Raw genomic sequence first — 20,240 nt, 5'->3', positions numbered from 1 at the left:
GGGGATTTTTACAATATAAATACAAAATAATTACAAGTTCATGTACAGTAGACATTGTAGTTAAAGGATTAAAAACACGTAATTTAAAGACTGATATCATAAAGCCAATAATCAACAAAATTCCATTCAGAATTAGTGTTTTCCAGTATAAATGATACCAGATTTATTTTTTTTACTCATTATTGTCTCTTCCAGAAAGATTCTGAAAAGATTCTTACTTTTCCGTCTACACATTAACTTCTTAGACATATGCGTTTCTGTCATAGTTGCTTGTTCGCACGTGTCCTCTGGAGGAGGGTTGGAGTGGATACGGTCTAAAATACAAAAGGCACATTTAATTTTATTATATTAATTATACAAGTTCAAGTTTAAAAACATTAGGCCAGTTGTGCAACAAAGATGCCATCTAAATATTGCATACGATTTTTTAAAGGACTATTCCTTTTTAAAAACTTTACAAGTTGTAGTTCAGTAAATTATATTAATTATGTAAATTAAAAATATGTTGTTAAATGAAAAAGGTATATATGAAATATAGCTTTTTCAAATACAGGGGAAAATACTTTTTGGTCAATGAGATGATCTATAACTGGGTTCACACACTGTTTTTTTTAAATAACCAATAGTGCTGTTGAAATGCACAAGCTCTTATTAATAATAGTCCTATATCAGCAGGTTTGTTAGCGTAAGGATAACCTTTTGAACTAGTAAACCATTATATAATGGTGATATGATAGCTTGTCTTGTGAAAAGTAGAAATCAAGGAACCAGGCATGCTTATATTTAACCAGGTGTTCTGTGCAAAGATTCAGTTGGGAGTGTGAACTGTCTAGGTTGCATTTCTCAAGTTGTAAGTCCGGTTCAAAAAATCAGGCAAAAATTTCACATGCAAACACTAAAATGCTTGTTTTGAATGAAAGTTTTTTTTTCCATTCCTTTTTTTCATAGATCTTGCATCCACCCCCAAGTCTTTACCTTGCAGTAAAAAAAACACTCCTCCAACTGCAGCAATCTTCCCCTTTAGAACATAGTTTTCTCCACCTATTTTCGAGCACTTCATTCCTACAAGCGTAGCCACCAGGCCAAACAACCCAAACACAATTGAAGCAATCATCAGTGCTCGGGAGGCCTGAATGTAGCCTGTGTGCAAATAAAAGACAGAATAACATATTGATTTATAAGTTTGTGTACCGTATGGTTATATATAAATAATAGGGGTGCAACGATACTCGTATCGATATCGAACCGTTCGATACAGTGCTTTCGGTTCGGTATGCATATGTATCGAACAATACAACATTTTTAATTTATTTTATCAACTTTCCTTCTGACGATGCTGTCTGTGTTGAGCGCTCAGTGGATCTGCGTTTGACAGTGCAGCCTAGGCGGAGTAGTCGAACACAGATTCACTGAGCACAGGGCAAGCTAGCGAGACAGAAGCTAGGCTAGTTGCAACATGGCAAATTGAACCTCCCCCACCCTCATTCAGATCTGGCGTTTGGAACTATTTTGGTTTTCATGTGACGTATGACCCTGAAGGTAAGCGTGTCATGGACAAAAGTAAAACAGTATGTTGGATGTGCCAGCAATGCTCAATTGGTGGGAACTAGTGTGTTAGCGCAGTTAGCTCGTTAATGTGTTGACGTCTTCCAGCCCCACTCATGAGGCGATCCGCGGTTGCTCGTTAACGGAGATTTGCCGTGTTGTGACGTTAACGTCATTTCAGATTAACGCTGACAGCACTAGTGGGAACACAACCAATATGACTGCACATTTACTCCGACATCATCCTAGTGCAAAGACAAGTGGAAGCAGACAAAAACAAGCACGCATGCTACAAGCTTTACCCGAGTCATTTAGACAGCCGTTAGCACATGATTCTCCTTATGGGGACCTGATATGTTTAATATGCTGCTGAGAATATAGCCCAGAAGAAGCGTATAGTATAGCTTTTATTTTGGAAAGAGACATTTCTCCATAATAAACTCTCTTTTCCAAAAATGAGTGATTCCTCAATCAGATACAGGGCTCGCAAAATCGCTAGCCCGACGTCCTGGGGCTTTTTTCCAGTCGGGCTACCAAAATCTATCTCTGCCCTGCCCGTCGGCCTATCGTAGGAAGGAAAAATATATGTCAATGCTTTTGCATTCTTTCGGAAATGTAGCTGGGTAATTATGTCATTGGCATCGGCCACTGTCAATATGTGACATACTGAAATCGCGTTTGAATTTGCGCTTGTTTTTTGCTTTCACTTTGCAATCGCATGAACTGTGTATAGAGAGCGACAGTACTGATTGGTGAGTGATGATAATTTGCGCACCAATTCCTCTGACATCGTCTTATCAATCGTTAGCTTACTATGCAAACATGACAAGTGAAATCTCCCGCAGCTTAAACATGTGAGAGGTTGATCGCGCAGAGAATCGCTGAGCGTTATGTTAGTGCTTGTGTAAAAGCAGCAGGATATATATTTTAGTTCTGCTGAGCCAAATAAGACAGGTCAGGGTGAAGAAGTGACGAAACGGAAAAGTTATGACAAATCAGACTATAAGGCAAAAAGAAAGTGCAGCTTTATGGTTTCATGGACAAAAGAATTTCTGTGGCTGCAATATGACGAGCTAAATAACCAGGGCTGCACATAAGTGGTCCGCAGGTGCGCATTCGCTGTCAAAATAAAAACCCGCACAAGATAAGAAGTTGCAACGCGTGTTTGCGTACATAAGATTTTCAGGAGGAGGACAGACATTTGTTTAGAACTCTTAAAGATGTCGAAGAAGCTCCTTTAAGCAATTACTGTGATGTTCCTCCACCTCCAAAGAAATGTCAGAAGGAGTCCGAACCACAAAAGAAGCACGTATTCTCGGAAAAGTGGTTGCAGGAGGTGAGCTGGCTTCAAACAAATGATGAACGCACAGAGATGTGGTGCAGAATGTGCCGTGAAAATTTAATAAATGACAAATTAATAAAAAGGCATGAACATTTTTTTTGTATCGAAAAAATATCGAACCGTGACACCAAAGTATCGAACCGAACCGAACCGTGAATTTTGTGTATCGTTGCACCCCTAATAAATAAGTAACAAAGATTTAAGCAGTAAGTTGGTAAGAACTTTAGAAAAAGCTTTTTTTGTTTGTTTCTATTAAGCTTCATATAAAAAATTCTTGCCCTCAGATTTTCATTTGTTTCACATTTCAGTGAGAGGCACCACCTTGAATCTCACAGGACAGACACAATGATATGAGTTGATTAAGTTCAGGCAGACCACAAATATTTTCAAATTATTCCACATTTCGCAACTGATAAAACAGTCAGCAAATTGTAAAAGTATCTGTTGTTTCAGAGAACAGGAAATGTTTATCCTTTCAGGTCTAGGCAGATCTTGTGACTGGGCTGTACAGCCCATCTTGGTTCTTTTTTTAGTACCAATCAACCAGAATACATAGTATAGAAATGTGTGCCTCAGGATTGTAGGCAAGACTGATAAGTGTTTGAGTACTACAAAACTCTTTCTCTTTGGATCACTTTGATATGGTGAATATTTATATGTCACTTCGTATAACTTGATTCTTAAACAGTGACTTAAGAAATACAAACCAAAGTAGATGCTAATTGCTAAATGGGCATTGATTAATTATAATTCAGTCAAAGTTTTTACTGCATTTTTTTTCTGGATTTTCTATTGCAGTTGCTCTGTTCACCAGTACTTAGTACAGTAGAAAATCCAGACAAGTAAACGACAGACACACCCTGAACAAGTAAAATGTTGATGAAAACATTCATAAAAAGGATCAACCTTTTTTACCGTTGTGTATCATTTAATGTCATACTGTTTAATTATTTGTTATTAATGATTTTTTAATGAAGTCCTCTGTTACAAGAGCTGATTTTTACAACATAGTTTAAGATGGTTTCAGATAAAATTTTACTTGGAAAGTCTTGGGCTTGAGTAGCTAAGCCAGATGAATTCTTAATTGATTAATTAATAAGTACTTAACTTAATAAAACCAAAATACAAAACAAGAACATTTATGTGTTGACCACATGAGATGAGATGATGAGATGAGATAGCTTTTATTTGTCAGTTGCAGGTCTTTTGCCCACAACCGAGATGACAGACCTTGCCGACCGTACATACAATACACAAACATCACATTGGGGAGACAGGTCAGGCTAGGTAGCGAGGAAAAAAAAACATCGAAATGTGTAATACAAAAGGATAATACAGGAATGCACAGATATCAACACACCATAGCACAATAAACACAGACAAGCAACATGGGAAAGAGTTCCAGTGTGTACATCTGATCTGGGACCGCTGCAATCTTTCGACTGCGCCTCCAACTGACCCGATGTCCACATCAGAGGGGAGGTAAGCGTTGGAGGTGGCGTTGGATCCGGGGTAGGGAGGGTGATGCGTCAGTGAGTGCTTATCAGTATCAGTATATGTATGTGTGTGCGTGTCGATAGTTCAGCTGAGACAGTGTCCTTCGCCCTGCCAGGCTAAGTAAACAGTCTTCCAGCCAACCCAGGTGGCCTTGCATGGAATGGGAAGGAACAGACTAAACACAGTCGTTATCAGGGTGTTTTGTTCAGCTCCGGCCTTGTAGCTGGCGCCGAGAGGGTATCCGGATGAAGTGATGTTAATTTTCTACTTTAGTGCAAACAGCTCATATGAATTTCAAAGCAGTTCTACAGTCCAACACTGGTCCCATTGGAGAGCCGCGAGCTTTGCCATACTTGCTTTCTGTGATGTTGTCATTTCTTGTGCTCAAGGAGCCGATTTCTGAGAACTCACGGCAGTGTGCCTCCCCGAGATGTCATCCAATTTTGCGCCCAGAGATGTTATTCCGGGCTAGCCCTTCCGAGATGTATCCAGTCTGCAGTCAGAGATCTTATTCTGAGTATTCACAGCAGCCGTAGCCTCTCCAAGATCTTATCCGTGGTGACTCAATGAGCCCATTTTGAGAAACTCACGCCTCTCCCATCGTTCCAATCCCAGCGGGCAGCCTTGTGGGGGTTTGAACAGCCGGTTCCGCTTTCTTAATTCTTCGATAAGTCAGGGCCAAGCCAGCTCCGATCCGCCAGAACCCTGTTACCATGGTTCCGAATAGGTAGATATCTTCAGCACTCAGGCTCACCCAAGCCCAAACTTCTCGTTGAGAAAGGGGTGTCAATTGCAGAAAGGGGTGTCAATTGCCATACCACTAAGCGCAAGCAAAGATGGGAAATCACGGCAATAATTAACTCCTGTAGAGTCAGTTGCGCAGGACATCCAGAGGTTTTCCTTGTTGATGGGGTGAGATAACATTACCATGCACTGTAAATTTCTTCCAGTATCGATTTGGAAGGGCGACCCTGATCATTATCCAACTGTGAAAGCCCAGAAATAAAGCAAAAGCTTCCACTATTGGGTTTTATAACGAAAAATAGACGTAAACGTTCATCTCCAAACTATGTTCCCACACAATCTTGAAGTTGTTAGCCACCGAGCCTCAATGTGTCAGAAAATTTTCCTGCTAAGCTACTACAAAAAGTACAAATGAATGATTAATTCCAGCTCACCCACTCAACATTCCCTTTATTCTGAGTTCTATTCAAACTTTTCAAAGACTCAAAATGTTACCCAACTTACGGGGCCACAGAGAGGTGCTTACCAATGTCTATAGATTTAAAGCTACATGTCACCTTTTGCCATTTGCTTTAAGTCCTGTGCCAATGTTATTAACTATTTATTGATGGGATTCAAGCCATGCTTTGGCTCCTCAATTCACTCTCTCTACAAGGGATGATGGTAACAGCTGTGGTAATAGGCGATGAGGATGCATAGTTGCATTATGACCCTAAGTCGAGTCTGCTTGCCTGTCTGCAAATCAGACAGATTCATTATTAGTCTTTTAGGATCCCAGCATTTGGTAATGAATAAAAGAAGCATTTAACTTCAAAATGTTCTCTCTTCCAAACAGTTTTAAACTAAATTGCCTAAAATGACCATGTTATCTCTGAGCATTGCTAAAAACAAGTTTTACTCGTTCTGTAATGGAGTGAAGTACCACCAACCCTAAAATGGTTTTGAACATTGCGTTTACACACATGGCAAAAATAAACTTACATGAGAAATTTGGCAAAAGGTTTGTTTAGACTGGACAGATGCTGTTAATTTTTTCTGTCACCCCTTCAGATTACAGCCTGTGGCAGATAATGTATTTATTTTTATTTTTTTTTTGGCTTTTATGAAGATTATTTGATTATTATTTCATATTAGGTTTAAAGCATTTCTTTCAGTATGATTGTAAAATTTGCAAAATCATCAAGAGAATAAAAATACATATATGAGAATATGCAAGCTATGCATATAATCCCAAGTAATTTTATATTAGTTACCTAATTAAATTATTGTAAATGGTTTATTTGGAAGATGAAAAAAATATTATGTAAAAAATTAAAACTTTACTCACCTGGAAGAGCAAAAAGGGATGGAAAGTCACGACAGTTATAGTTCCCCGTTGAGTCACTTGCACAAGACATCCATAGGTTCTCATAGAGATTAGAAGTTAATATAACACTCCCGTCTTGACTGGATTCCCTCCAGTGCTGATCTTCTAGTGTTATAAGAGTCAATATCCAACTAACAAAACCTAGAAAAAGTGCTACGACTTCAATGAGCGTGTTCATCTTGGCAGTAATTTTTATTAATAATTAGTAGAAGTAATAATAATTGGAGCAGCTCTAGTTGCGACGTCAGTATCTGATACACATTTTGGGAATGTGAGAACTGACTCAGGATTTTTTTTCTCATGCACTGGTACCTGGACTAATATCCGCATTGCTTTATAGCCTGTAGCTACAATATAAGTGTGCTAATCCCGCCCAAAATACATGACATTACACATGGTAGGTAAGTTGCCATAGAAATGTAAGTAAACAAGGAGCATGTTCATAAAACATTAACTGTTTGTATTATTAAGAATGTTTTGCAGCAGTTCCAGTTCCAGTTTTTTTTCCAGTCACTTGTCCTTCTGTCTGTGTCCTGTTTCTGAGGAGTTGGTAACTTTTAATTTTAATGAGGCTATTTCAAGTTCCATGGGCAAATACTTAGGGGGGAAATGCTGAATTAACAGTAAACACTTGAAGTTGCTTAGGTGATTTATAAAGGACAGAAAAGTATCTTTTTGCGGCACTAGTTAAACATTAACAATTTTGCAGCAGGAAAAAAGACCCGTTTAAATTCCTAACATTTGTAAATGCTTTTTTAAAGTGATACAGCATATCGATCCAACAATGTCTGTTCTGTTGAAACATTAGCGTGAAAAAGTGCAGAGCTGTCACCTAAAAGAATCTGCACAAAGGCCTGGCTGCTACAACTCAACCTTGTAATTCATTAGTGTCTACACATGAGGAAAAAATGTATGGAAATGTAAAAAAGTCCAGAATTTATCTATACTGTACAATATATATGAAATGTATGTTTGTTTTAAATTAATTGTTTGCACGTGCAAATCTCCCCGACTGTCCCTCAGAATGAATGCTGATGTGTTTACCATCTTTGACTCAAGCAATTCTTAGTTTCTAAGAAACTTCAAATCACCCCTTAAAGTCTGTATCTTATCAAATGGGAATTCTCTTTTGCTGCAAGCAATCAAAAGCATAGTTCAAAGTACTGTCATATACTTACAGTACTGAAGAGGAATTACACTCTTAATGTTTTATCTCCCTGCCCTCCTCTCTATAAATTTAAATACTGATTTACTTGTGTCCGCACTGACCTCTTTGCTTAAAGGGAAAATTGAACTGAATTAGACAAGTAGCCGGACTTGATGTTTAAAATCAACCCTAACTCTAATCCCTTCATTTTCTTATTCAAGACAAAATAATTCAAGATACAATTTTATTTTTATTATTTCAACGATTTTAAGTGAAGGTGTTAAATTTCACCTAGTTATAGCAAGTTAATTTACTGCAAGCGTTGCATATCCCTTTCACGTTTCAGCTGTAATTACTGGATATGTGCCATGCTTTTGTACCCCCGGCTTTCAACTCTGCTCCAAATGTTGTTTCACTGTCAGTGTATTTAAATCCAAGTTAGCTTCTAGGCAGGGTTTCCTATTCCACACCGTTCCTAGAAGAGATCTGTAAATATCATAAAGAAGCAGTCAATGAGGAGCAGCACAACCATTCAGTTAACGACAAATCTGCTGATAAGGTGTAAATGAGACATTGCTTAACTTTATTTCTGGATGATTATTTTACATCTAAATATAGCCAAAATCAAAGCATAGTCATTGTTTCTGACTTGTGTATGGGTGTGTGGTGATTTCTATCAGGTACATTGTGGTTATCTAATGATTAATTGACCTGTAATTAATAAGCTGCATTGCACAGATTGTTCCATGCTTCTCCATAGCTAGCCGTGCCAGCCACCATCTACTATTAGTAATATACTGGCATATGGATGAATTTGCTCTGAAACGGTTTGCTTTGCTTCAAGTAAACTAGTAAGTAAGGAAGTAGATTCATTTATAAAGAAATTTTGCATAGAAGATGTGACTGTAACAGTAGCTTCTGCACAAAATTCGCATGTGTAGCTTGAGACTATCTGAAGTGATTTTCTTTGGTTGTCTATTTAAATGACTTTCATAACTGAAAATATTACTTAACTGAACAACACATATGAATCATCCCCTGTTTCAATTTTAGAGGATGATTTATATGTGGTTTGGTAATCTGGTAAATTCAGCAAAAGCTATTTAACAATGCAGCATATTTAAACCTCGGTCAGGTTTTGTGTGCTGAAGATACCAGAATTTTGATGAAGTAACTGCGTCAGTACTGGTTTTACTAGTACGGTACTCGACATTTCCCCATCTCTCGCTTTCTCTTTCTCTCTCGCACATTCTTATTTTTTTCCACAGGCAATCACCATAACCAGACAGCATGTGTGTCTGCGTGTGGGTGCACTTGTTTGTTGATTACTTGCTAAACTTATGACAGCACAAAACTTCCAACATAGTGATAGGTTCATCGTCCTGTCAAGCAACATTTGCTATGTAAAAAAGTTACAGGGTGATTGATTTTAAATTTCTTTCTCTGTACAAGGTTAAATTTCCTCTGAAATATATATATTCCAAAACTTAAAAAAAAATTATGGAAAATTTGCATGTTAAGGTAACACTCAATCCATTTCAGGAGCATTACATTGCAAGATAGAACAACAATTAATAATACATGAATTTCCAATTTTCTTGTAAAATATCACATAGTTGAAGTAACCAAAAGCTGAACATACCTGTTTGTTTGTTTGTTTTTGTTTTTTAATGAAACAAGAACTTTTCATGAGGCTTAATTAGAAAGGAAAGTTATGGCAGTGGTTTTTAAAATATACCTTCTCAATACCATAGTTTTTAATTTTGTACAAAAGAATAGAATGTTCCATTTGTGAAATTTTAAAGTAACATAGTTAAATAGTTTATAAAGAACAAAGAAAAACTGAGATACAAATACAGTACTATTGCCTTAAAAGTACTGCCTAGACAATGAGCGGCTCTGGTGGAGATCTGCACTCTCTGAGTACTTCTGGTCTTTCTCTTTTATATTGAATTGTTCACAAGCAATTGTTTTTTTTACATTTTTGATAGTTGTCCTCAATAAATGGTAAGCTGCATTAACTGTTAGCGTTTGCATGTTCTCTCTGTGTTTTGTGTTTGTTTGTTTTTTCTTCTTCATCTTCATCGGTGTCCTCTTGACCAAAAACATGCGAGTTTGGTTAATTGGATGGATAAGCATGGATTTCATTAGAAGGAAAATCAATTATTTGTATCCTGCGTTATTCAAGGTAAATGCAACAGAAAAAATCATTTGAGTTTCAGAAATGTAGATAAAATAATTGATAATCTGTTGCTGTAGGGTTTGGTTAAAACATCAAAAAGAAAACAGATTTATTGCAGGTTTGTTCGGGGAACACGTCATCAAATTTGTATCATGATTTTCATCATTATCAGATGGTTAATAATTTATTTCAACAATTACGCAGAATGGTGTAATTAAGGTCAGCATCAGTAAGAAACGTGTTCCACTCGAGACAAACAAGACAAATGTCCTTCAATAACATACTGTTCTGACCGACAGTGAGTCATTCATTTTTTTCAACTAGTCTAGTAAATCCTTGTCTTTCCTTTTCTCAGTAAGAACAAGCCCCCTCTTTGTAGAAGCGAGTAAATAATCAGTGAAATGTCAACACAGTTTTGCTGCAGCTGGTAAACGTGTAATGAAATTTAATCTGCTGATTTGGTCTCGGGCAGTACTGTTGTGTTGGTTAACAATGTAACCTTAGAGAAGGAAGGTCCTGGGTCTGATTGCAGGCTGGGGCTTTTCTATGTGGAGTTTGCACCTTCTACCTCTGACTAGATGGGTTCAGTCTGGATGCTCCGGCTTCCCTCCCACAGTCCAAAGACACTGATGGATGGAAGATTTGGTGTTGCATTCACATTGGCAAATAAAGTCATTTTTTTTGGCTCTTCCACATTTTGTCATAAGCACAAGCTGGACATTTTGTCACCATATATATTCATATAAATTCAAATGCAGGCCAGAAAGTTACAAATGAAAAGAACCAACTCTTGCCCTTCTGAAGGTTTTATTGATTGCTTTTAACTCATCCATCTAAAATGTTTCCTGTAATAATTACTTAAATCCTGTTTCTTAATAATAAATACATAAAGGATAAAAACATATTACTACATTGTCAATACAGATTGCATTGCATGTGATTTCTATACAGTTAGCTTTTCTATAATTACTGAATAAAAATCTTACCAATGCAATTAGTGCAACATATGTTTTGACAACATTATATTTCAGCTATGTGTTATTTCACCATGCTGTACTTTTCTATATATTCTATAAATACCATAGATATTACATCATAAGTAGATGAAATATTTGCATGCAAATTCTACATAAATAATAACAATATAATATAAATTAAATACATCAATAACAGATTGTTGTACAAATTACTGATCTTAAAAATTAGAAGTATATATGTTTTGCATCCATCTAAATTCAAAGCAGTACACATCCCCCCCCTTTGGCTTCCACATAATTAGGGTCAAGGTCATTGGGCAACTGCCCCTTCTCTCCCCAGATATTCAGCTCTCCAAACACACCAGTCTCAACCATTTCCTCCTGCCAGGGTATTGGGACGTTGCCAGACGCAAAGTCATTGTAGAACTCAGTGTCCTTGTCATCCAGGACCACACCTTTGATTGTGCTGAAGGCCCCCACATCATCAATATCTTTGGCATAGACCATTTTAGGATCGGGGACAAATGGTGGAGGTAGCATTCCTTTAGATGAAACACAAGAGATAAACAAATGAGCATCGTTTTCAATAGACACGTAATTAGGAAATACGTGCGCTTGTCGATGATATTTTTTCATCACCTGCTTCTAGACGTCCCCAGTTAATGTCTTTGAAAAATGGTTGATTCTTGAGCTCTGCGCACTCGTTATTTTTGAAGCCCAGTCGTTTAGTCGGGTCCTTCTCCATCAGGCCCTCGCAGATGTTTTTGCATTCTTTGCTGAATTTTGGTGTGTAAGAAACTGGATCATTTAGAATTCTGCGAGCTACCTCGTCATTCTCGACCTGAAGAAACAACATTATATACATTTTATTAGGCACAGAGAACCGTCAAGAAGGACAAGCAGGAGAAGAGAGGCTGTATGTAAAGCACCTTTTCTCCTCGCACTCTAAAAGGTCCTTTGGCAGCAATCATCTCATACACCGTGACTCCCAGAGTAAAGTAGTCCACAGAGTAATCATACTGCTTCTTCTGAAGCAGCTCTGGTGCCATGAAACCTGTATTAACATGTAACACAGTTTCACACACAATAGTCCAGAAATGCGATCTACATGTTGGTAAAGATGTTTGAGCTGGCAGCATTAACCTGAAGGCTACACTTTTTTCTCCAATATGATAGTTTTTACCCCTCAGCCCTGAAAGGCTTATGTGGGCAGATGGGCATTCACCCAAGTTTGTGAATGCACAAACCCGAGAACAAGGGAACATAAGATTTTAAAATTGATATCAAAGGTGTATCTAAGGAGGCTGATAAGTGAAACTTTATCTTCAGGTATAACAGGAGTTAAATGACTTACCTGGAGTCCCAGCATATCCAGAAGTTGTATCTTTTCCTGGTGGAAGTTCAACAGCTAGACCCAAATCTGACAGGCGGACATGTCCTAAGTAAAAAGGTTTTGATTACAGCAGTAGCATATGGACACGAGTTTGGACATCATTTACCTACTGGTCATTTAGGGCTTTGTGATTGGGCGCTACCTGCATGTGATTTCTCTTTAAAAAACAAAACGACAAAAAAAACCCAACCCTAATCTCAGGACAGGTTTGGACAGAGATTAAAAGATTTTGGCGGTGAATTGACAATATAAACAGACAAATGGAAAACAGATTAAGCGTTGCAGACTTAATTCCTTACCTGCATCATCAAGAAGTACATTTTCTGGCTTCAGATCTCTGTATACGATTCTGTGCTGATGAAGGTGTTCCAGCCCACAGATGATCTGAGCTGTATAGAAACATGTTCTCTTCTCATCAAAACCAGGATTTTTTTCATCGACGTTGTACATGTGAAACCTGCAAGAAAGGAAATAATATTAACTTTTTTTTACAAACGTATTTGTCGAGATGAGGGGAGCGGATCCTTCACCCATGTTAGCTACAGAAACTAGCACGTCATAGCAAGTCATAGTGTTTAGGTTGATGTGTGCATATTTTTGCTGTAACTGATTTTGATCTAGCACCTTAAATCACCACCGTTCATGATGGTCATAACCAGGCAAAGGTCTGTCTTGGTCTGGAAGGCATAAGCCAGCGTCACAATAAACCGACTGTGAACTTTTGCAAGGATGCGCTTCTCCACAATTGCTCCCTAAAGAGAAATTAAACATTAGCAAACATGATTAACGCAACAAAACCAAGAATGTGAAATGTCAGGAGGCCCTACATCTAATGTCAAGCCAAACAGATAATTTGTATTATTGTACAAATTATTACAAATTAATAATAGATTGTTATACACAGGTCCATGTAAGCCAGAGAGATTCATTGCCCTTTTCCCCCCTTATATGACATTCTGTCTTACTACTGCAGGAAACCTAGAGAAGCAACAAATACTATTCATAATGGCTTTTGTACACTTCAAAGGACACTTTGAAGGTTAACTTTCTGATTCTGATTTTTTGACACATTGCAGGTAAAGTACATAAAGCTATGTGCATGTGCAGCCTGTGCTGAGAGCAAATCAACCATTGCTGAAAACAACTGTTTAGCTGTATATGTTCATTACAACTCTGAATGCTTTCTTGACACAATGAGCCGCTTTGTGAAGTCTTAGCATTTTACCTCATAGCCTTTGCGTTTCTTCAGCCTCTTTTTGTCTAGCTTCTTGTTCGCATACATTTTGCCTGTTGCCTTTGCCTGACAAGCAAACACTTCGCCAAAACCTCCTTTACCCAGTACCCGGAAGTCCATGAACCACTCTTCATCAAACGGCTGGCTCTCCATCCATTTGAATTGAGCAAAACGCAGGAAGTACATGCTGTTCTTAAAGCCATCTACGGCCACTTTTTCCAAGTGCTTGAGCAGCTCTTGTTCACTCTCCTTAAATAAGTCACCACGGACATTCTTGAGGTCTTCTTTAACTCGAATGATGGCCTTTTCCTCTAGGAAAGTGCAAAAATTCTTTGAAGCTGATTGATAGTATTTATTGACCATCGTTTGAGCCTTCTGCAGTCTGTCCTTCTCCTGGCACACGACATATTCTTCAATGTCTTTCCACAGCTCTCCGGCATTTTTATGGGTTGCATCACTCTCCAGATATTGCTGGAAGAGACGCTTGCCGATGGGTTGCTTGACACACATGCTGTCAAAGGTGGTGTCTAGTGTTGCTTTCATGTGTTCACAATTTCTGATATGTGGGAGTTTCAGTCTGGCACGCATCTTTTTGTCACGCAGCGCAGCTGCTGAAGCTCCATCAATGCTGCCACGGGCTGACACATAGGCAGAGTTTGCCACTACAGTCTCCAAGCCACCGATGTCCATGGCTACACCTTTGTCTGGCAAATGAAACCAAAAATGTCATTAAAAGTGCTGATAATAAGATTTTATTACATTAAAGGGGTAGCTAATGAAGATCAGTCTATTTTGTAACACTGTCTTGAAAACTCTCATATCATTCACTAGACTATATTACAATTCGGCACAATTTTAAATAAATATTCTAACAAAAAATAGAACCCATATTGCAAGTTGCAACAATGTTTAAAATACAAATAAAACAATGCAATGATTTTCATACATTCATAAACCAATATGCATTCACAATAGACCAAATAAAACATCAAATGTTTAAACTGAGAAAATGTACAGTTTAAGAAAGAAAAAAAAACTGAGGCAGATATAGATTTGATGGCACATCTCTATTGTAATGCTGTAATAGATGCAGTATGCAGTTTAGGACTGTCCTACTGAAATATGCAAGACCTTCCCCTGAAAGGACACCGTTTGGATGGAAGCATTTGTGGTGCCTTTCCAGATTTTCAAGCTGTTAATTCCATAAGAACTAATGCACCCCAGACCATCAGAAGTGAGAGCTGAAGACAAGCTGGATGGCGCCTCTCCTGTTTACTCCAGAGAATGTGACATCCATGTTTTCCAAAAGAGAATTTCAAATTTCAATTTCTCTGACCACAGAACAGTTTTGCATTTTCCTTGGTCCATTTTAAATGAGCATTGGCTCAGAGAAGAAGGTTTCTTTTCTGGATCATGTTCACAAATGGCTTCTTTTTTGAGTGATGGAGCTTTAACTTGAAGTGTGTTCACAGACAGTGATTTCTGAAAGTGTTTCTGAACCCAGTCAGTGCTAATGCCTTTTTTTCAATGCAATGCTGCTAAGGGCCTGCAGATCACAGTAATCCAATATTTGTTTTTGGCCTTGTTCCTGGCATACAGAGATATCTCTAGATTTTGAATCTTCACAATTATTCACTGAGGAACATTATTCTGAAATTGTTACACAATCTGTAGTCTTTTGCAAATCTTGGAACCTATGTCCATCTTTACTTCTGAAAAACTCTGCCCAAGATGTACTTTTTATATCCAATCAAGTTACTGACCTGTTGCCAGTTAACCTAATTAGTTTTTCAGTGTTTAGTCAGCTGTTTCTTTTTACTACCACTTAATGTTTCAGCATTTTGTTGTTCTCGTCCTAACTCATCACGATAAGGTTGAAGTGAATCAGAATAAGTTATCTTATTCCTTTGTAAGCTGCTGGGGTAGTGTCGGAGTAGCTGTGTGCCATCTTAGATTTCAGTAAACGCTAAACAATGATCCTAAAAATGTATTATCTGTTTCTATATCCATTTAGGTATGTTGTATGTAGGTAAGAATCATTGATGGTGAAAATATTAAAATGTTGTTATATGCTGCACCCTGCTGTTCAAATGACAAAAGTGAATGATGAAGACTTCTGACAGTGCTAAACCTCAGGCGCTACAGCTGCATGACGATATAGTCACACAGGCAAAGGATTTCGGGGACCTGCATTTTATATAGACATAAATCTCTATATATTATAGAGTGATGTAGATGGTGTCGATTTATGTTAGGGGTAACATGAACTGCAAAATATGCTTTACGGACGCAGATATTAAAATTTCATATTAAAAGTATGATATTATTATTCCAAACATTCAATAGATTTTTTACTCTATCAATGAATAAATCTATGCTCAAGTGAAATAAGAGTTTTGAGAACGATAGAGATATTTGGTGATTTAAAAATCCAATATTCTACACTGGTTTTCTTTCACACACATGAAGCAAAAACAGATTTTGCTAACATTTGGTATGGGTTCTTATTTATTTACTCATTTATGCTCTGACTGGCTGCTCAGATTAACTCATTCTTATGCTTGTGGCGTTGCAAACATTTATGCCCTCTGGTGGACAAACTATAAAACATCAACACTCATAACACGGTTGAAGCATGTTTCTTCTTCCCTTTCTTCCTTTCATCCATCCATCCATTCGCTTCCGCTTATCCTTTCCAGGGTCGCGGGGGGCGCTGGAGCCTATCCCAGCTGTCATAGGGCGAGAGGCGGGGTACACCCTGGACAGGCCGCCAGTCTGTCGCAGGGCCTTTCTTCCTTTATTATTTTTTATTTAACGGCTATCATAAATGCTGATAACAGTACATCGGCGGCAGATAACTAACATCAATCAGTAATACCAGCTTGTTAATAAATTGAGCTCTAAATGTATTAGATGTATTTACTCTACAGTTCACGCGATTTATTTGTCCTTTGAATTAAGCTTCCTCTGTTGCTAAGTGTTCGTCCAAAACCCTTTGATTGTTCACCATCAAAGACTAAAGATAAGATCAATTCATTAAACTGTTACGTCGGACATTGTTTTATTTCTACTGAAATATATAACAAAACTTGGAAAATTTGCCCCTGCAGCTAAATGGGACAGGGAATAAAAAAGGAACGACTGGATTTGGCTTGACCTGGTACACTTCACAAATACTGTAACACTGATGTGATACTGCTGGCTGTGTCGTAGGTATCAACACCCTCCATAATCGAATTGATCTTGGTTGCTGATACAGGGGATTTACTTATACCTCCTTGCTCTTAAACAGTTCTGTTAAGTAAATGTATGTAGCTATGCATATGAGGAAGAAACCCCGATGGTGCTAATACAAATTTTTATCTGATGGTTCTGTACAGCTACTGAATAATATTTCTGGCCCATTTAATTTTGAATGTAGCTCTTTCAGTGCTATTTATAGTTACTTTTCAGGTTTTAATTATTTTTATGCTTAAGTGTCACCAGCACTGACTTTTTAATGTACTGCAAAAGCAAATGTATTAAACCAAACAAACAACTGGAAGAAAGTAATTTTAATGTATCATGTGACAGTTGAGCAAATCTCATTAGGCTACATTTTGCGTTAAAAGCAATAACTATTGTCACAATCAAAAAATGCACAATGGTTATTTAAAAAAAAGATTTTACTTTATACCTAGGTACATGATGAACTCCAACTTACCTTGTTTTAAAACAGCAAATTAAATCAGAGCTTGAGGCCAACAAATTAAATCCAACTGAACGGCATCCAACGTATATTTTCCTACTATTTTACGTGTTTGCCTTCTATTAATTAGAATATAAGCACTAATGTACAGCTCTGGCCTGTCGGTGTCTTGAATAAACCTGCTCTCTCCTCCTCTCGTCACTGTGTGATGTGTTGGACAGATCAGTGTTTCAGGTTAAGGTTTACTTTGCACCTGAAATCCTCCTTGCTGGTGAGGATTACACCCTGACATTATTGGAGTGGGCAACTTGGCAGAAGCCACTGGTGAGTATTGGGATGAGCATTTCAGACTATATTGTTATTTATAACTGTCCTATTTTCCTTGTCCAAGGTACATTTTCATATGTGAATCACACCAATGAGAATTAGTGAATAGCATCATTACAAATTTCACAACAACAACACGGTGTATTGATTGGCAGAAGAAGCAGGCTGGAGAGAAATAAAATGGATTATCTCCTCCGGGTGTATGCGAGAGCAAAACACCGCAGCATTTGTTAATGCAAACTTTGAGGAATGTTATTTCTGTATGACCTTAGCTTCATCAGTAAACGGGATTTATACTCATTATGTATGTGAATTCAGATCTTTGCAGAAGCATTTTAATGCGCTCGAACAGGTGAGAAAGAGATTATGTGGGCACATGGCAGGTGATAGGATTTGGCAGGTTGTTGAGGAAATGGAGAAGAAGGATTTAGATTATCTACCTAAAGAGGACAGAATAAATAATGAGTTGCTTGCACAGTGTAGCTGTTGGGAATATCGCCTTTGATTGAGCAGAAAAGTCAGTGTACATTGTACATAGTTGTGTGTTGTAATACTATTCTTGTAATGTTGACTTAAAAATTAAATGTGACATAATTTATTCGTTAAAGTTAAATGCTCTAGCCAACAAGTACATTTACTCAACTACACATTCATTACATTATGGGACTGCAAGCAGTTGCATTTCTTTTATTACAAAAGTATTTAATATCAATATAAAAACTGTTACAATATTGATCTTTGTACCAAGAACAAATAAAGGCATTCAGCCTTCCAAAAGCATAATTTTTTAATTGTTAATTTTTTGCATTATATGGGAGTGGCCCTTCATCCCTTTATTTGATAAGATAAGCAGAGAGGAATTTTTACAGTTCACGATCTGATGTGGTGGCATAGTGCAGCCACCACAGCACTAGTTCTGTCCGACTATATAGTGGCTCAATAAAGAAATAACAGTAATAACAGAAATTCTGGGCCTGTTTGGCTGTTTTAAGTCTCACTGTGTGCATCAAAACGCACTTGGCACAAATCCTATTTAAAAGGCATTGAGATGAAACCATTTTTACTGTCACATCTAATCCAGCTCTGTGATGAAAAACAAACAAACCCACCGACCCAGATGGGGACGTTAATCAAATTAGTCCAAAGACCGTGACAGTCGAGAGGATCTGACCGCTATGTTTTCATCTGTGAAATCAAAGTTGATGTCACAGAAATGATAATCATCTGGGAAAAACATCCGTCTTATCCGGCTTTTATGCTCATTCTTCCATCGTCCTGTCACGAGACAATTTGATCAACTACAATATATTCAATATTCAATACTACAATAAGACCATTTAATTAATTTTGTGTTAAGATCTCATTATATTTGCAGTGCACACGCTTTGGAGCTGTTAGAATATTCGTGATCCTCACGCAGCTGAGCAGTAAGTGTTCTTCATCTGATTAAACAGAGACGTGATTAAAAACAGCAGTGGAAGTCACTGTTCTATCTCACGCAGTAATCTCTAATTGAGCTCAGCGGAGCTGCCCTGGTTACCTGGTGTTTCTAACTTTAACTCAATGACACACATTTTACAGTGAGGTCAGTGTCCTCTGTGCAGCAAACACAGATTTACCTTAATCTGTGTTTGCTGCAAAAATTCTAAAATGTAAACATATAAGTCAAAAGAGGATTTACATCCTTTAATGTCATTAAATATGTTGCCTTAAGTGTTCACTCAGCCATCCAAATCATTGAATTCAGGAGTTCCAATCTCTTCCATCAGTCACGTAGGCATGCACACTGCTCCAGGATCAGTGAATGCTGAGGTGCATAGTGTGTAGAAGTCACTAACTTTCTGAAGAGTCAATCACTACAGACCTTCAAACTTTATGTAACCTTCAGATGAGCTCAAGAACAATGCATAGAGAACTTCATGGAGTCTGTTTCCATTAGTATTTATTTATTTATATAGCACATTTAATTACAACAGGAACGCTGACCAAAGTGCTGTACAAGAATACAAAATACTTAGTAAAATAACCTATAATATTGATACCAAACATCAAATATGAATTAACAAATAACTCTGATGCTGTATTAAAAGCCAGTAAATACAAATGTGTTTTAAGATAAGATTTCAAAAGATTGACAGTAGGAGCCTGTCTGACGTGTAGGGGTAAATTATTCCACAGCTTAGGCGCTACAACTGCAAATGCTCGATCGCCCCTATGAACCAGCCTCGACCTTGGTATGGCTAAAAGCAAAAGATATAGTGAAGCAGCTATATCACCAAGCACAACGTTTCAGATGCAGTGGTGTAAAGCATGCCGCCAAAGGCCTCTAGAGCAGTGGAGATGTGTTCTCTGGAGTGATTAATCATGCTTCTTCGTCTAGCAATCTGATGGATAGGTCTGTGTTTGGCGTTTGCAATAAGAACGGTACTTGTCAGAATGCATTGTGCTGAGTGTAAAGTTTGGTGGAGGGGAGATTATGGTGTAGGATTGTTTTTCAGGAGTTGGGCTCAGCCCCTTAGATTTAGTGAAAGGAACTCTTTCACAAGACATTTATAATAATTTCATGCTCCCAGAAAAATTCCCATAAACACACTCCTAAACCTTGTGAAAGAAAGACTTGAAGCTGTTATGCCTGCAAAGGGTGGGGCACATCTTATTAAACCCTATAAAATCTATAGATTAACAATGGGATGCCACTCAAGTTTATATGCATGTGAGGGCAGACAAGCAAGTACTTTTGGAAATATAGAGTACATTTAGAATGGATGGAAACCTTTCTTTTAGTTGTTTTTTTTTAT

The 20,240-nt window shown here is 37.7% G+C and overlaps 2 protein-coding genes across 2 annotated transcripts; both read right to left on the bottom strand.

The window, feature by feature from the left end:
- Positions 1-368: 368 nt before the first annotated feature.
- LOC146509719 (claudin-10-like) lies at positions 369-6,678 on the bottom strand. Its single transcript, XM_085174294.1, has 2 exons — positions 6,456-6,678; positions 369-1,140 (listed from the first exon to the last, which is right to left on the bottom strand). The coding sequence occupies exons 1-2, from the start codon at positions 6,670-6,672 to the stop codon at positions 896-898; spliced, it is 462 nt and encodes a 153-aa protein (XP_085030420.1). The 5' UTR covers positions 6,673-6,678; the 3' UTR covers positions 369-895.
- Positions 6,679-10,595: 3,917 nt separating this feature from the next.
- Positions 10,596-17,359, bottom strand: grk1b (G protein-coupled receptor kinase 1 b). Its single transcript, XM_085174283.1, has 8 exons — positions 17,131-17,359; positions 13,419-14,131; positions 12,818-12,945; positions 12,493-12,650; positions 12,155-12,238; positions 11,730-11,854; positions 11,440-11,641; positions 10,596-11,342 (listed from the first exon to the last, which is right to left on the bottom strand). Exons 2-8 carry the CDS (start codon positions 14,115-14,117, stop codon positions 11,059-11,061), a joined length of 1,680 nt encoding a protein of 559 aa, XP_085030409.1. The 5' UTR covers positions 14,118-14,131; positions 17,131-17,359; the 3' UTR covers positions 10,596-11,058.
- Between the last annotated feature and the right edge of the window lie 2,881 nt (positions 17,360-20,240).

The sequence above is a fragment of the Neolamprologus multifasciatus genome, chromosome 10 (assembly GCF_963576455.1).
Source record: "Neolamprologus multifasciatus chromosome 10, fNeoMul1.2, whole genome shotgun sequence".
Classification (NCBI taxonomy): domain Eukaryota; kingdom Metazoa; phylum Chordata; class Actinopteri; order Cichliformes; family Cichlidae; genus Neolamprologus; species Neolamprologus multifasciatus.
This window is presented reverse-complemented; position numbering and strand designations above follow the sequence as displayed.

Excerpts from the sequence above, each read along its gene's own strand:
- LOC146509719 (XM_085174294.1), bottom strand. The coding sequence starts at position 6,672 with ATGAACACGCTCATTGAAGTCGTAGCACTTTTTCTAGGTTTTGTTAGT. Across the intron at positions 1,141-6,455 it reads ATCCCTTTTTGCTCTTCCAG|GCTACATTCAGGCCTCCCGA; the intron begins GTGAGTAAAGTT and ends ATTTGCACACAG.
- grk1b (XM_085174283.1), bottom strand. The coding sequence starts at position 14,117 with ATGGACATCGGTGGCTTGGAGACTGTAGTGGCAAACTCTGCCTATGTG. Across the intron at positions 11,642-11,729 it reads TTAGAGTGCGAGGAGAAAAG|GTCGAGAATGACGAGGTAGC; the intron begins GTGCTTTACATA and ends TTGTTTCTTCAG. Across the intron at positions 11,343-11,439 it reads CTGGGGACGTCTAGAAGCAG|GAATGCTACCTCCACCATTT; the intron begins GTGATGAAAAAA and ends TTTCATCTAAAG.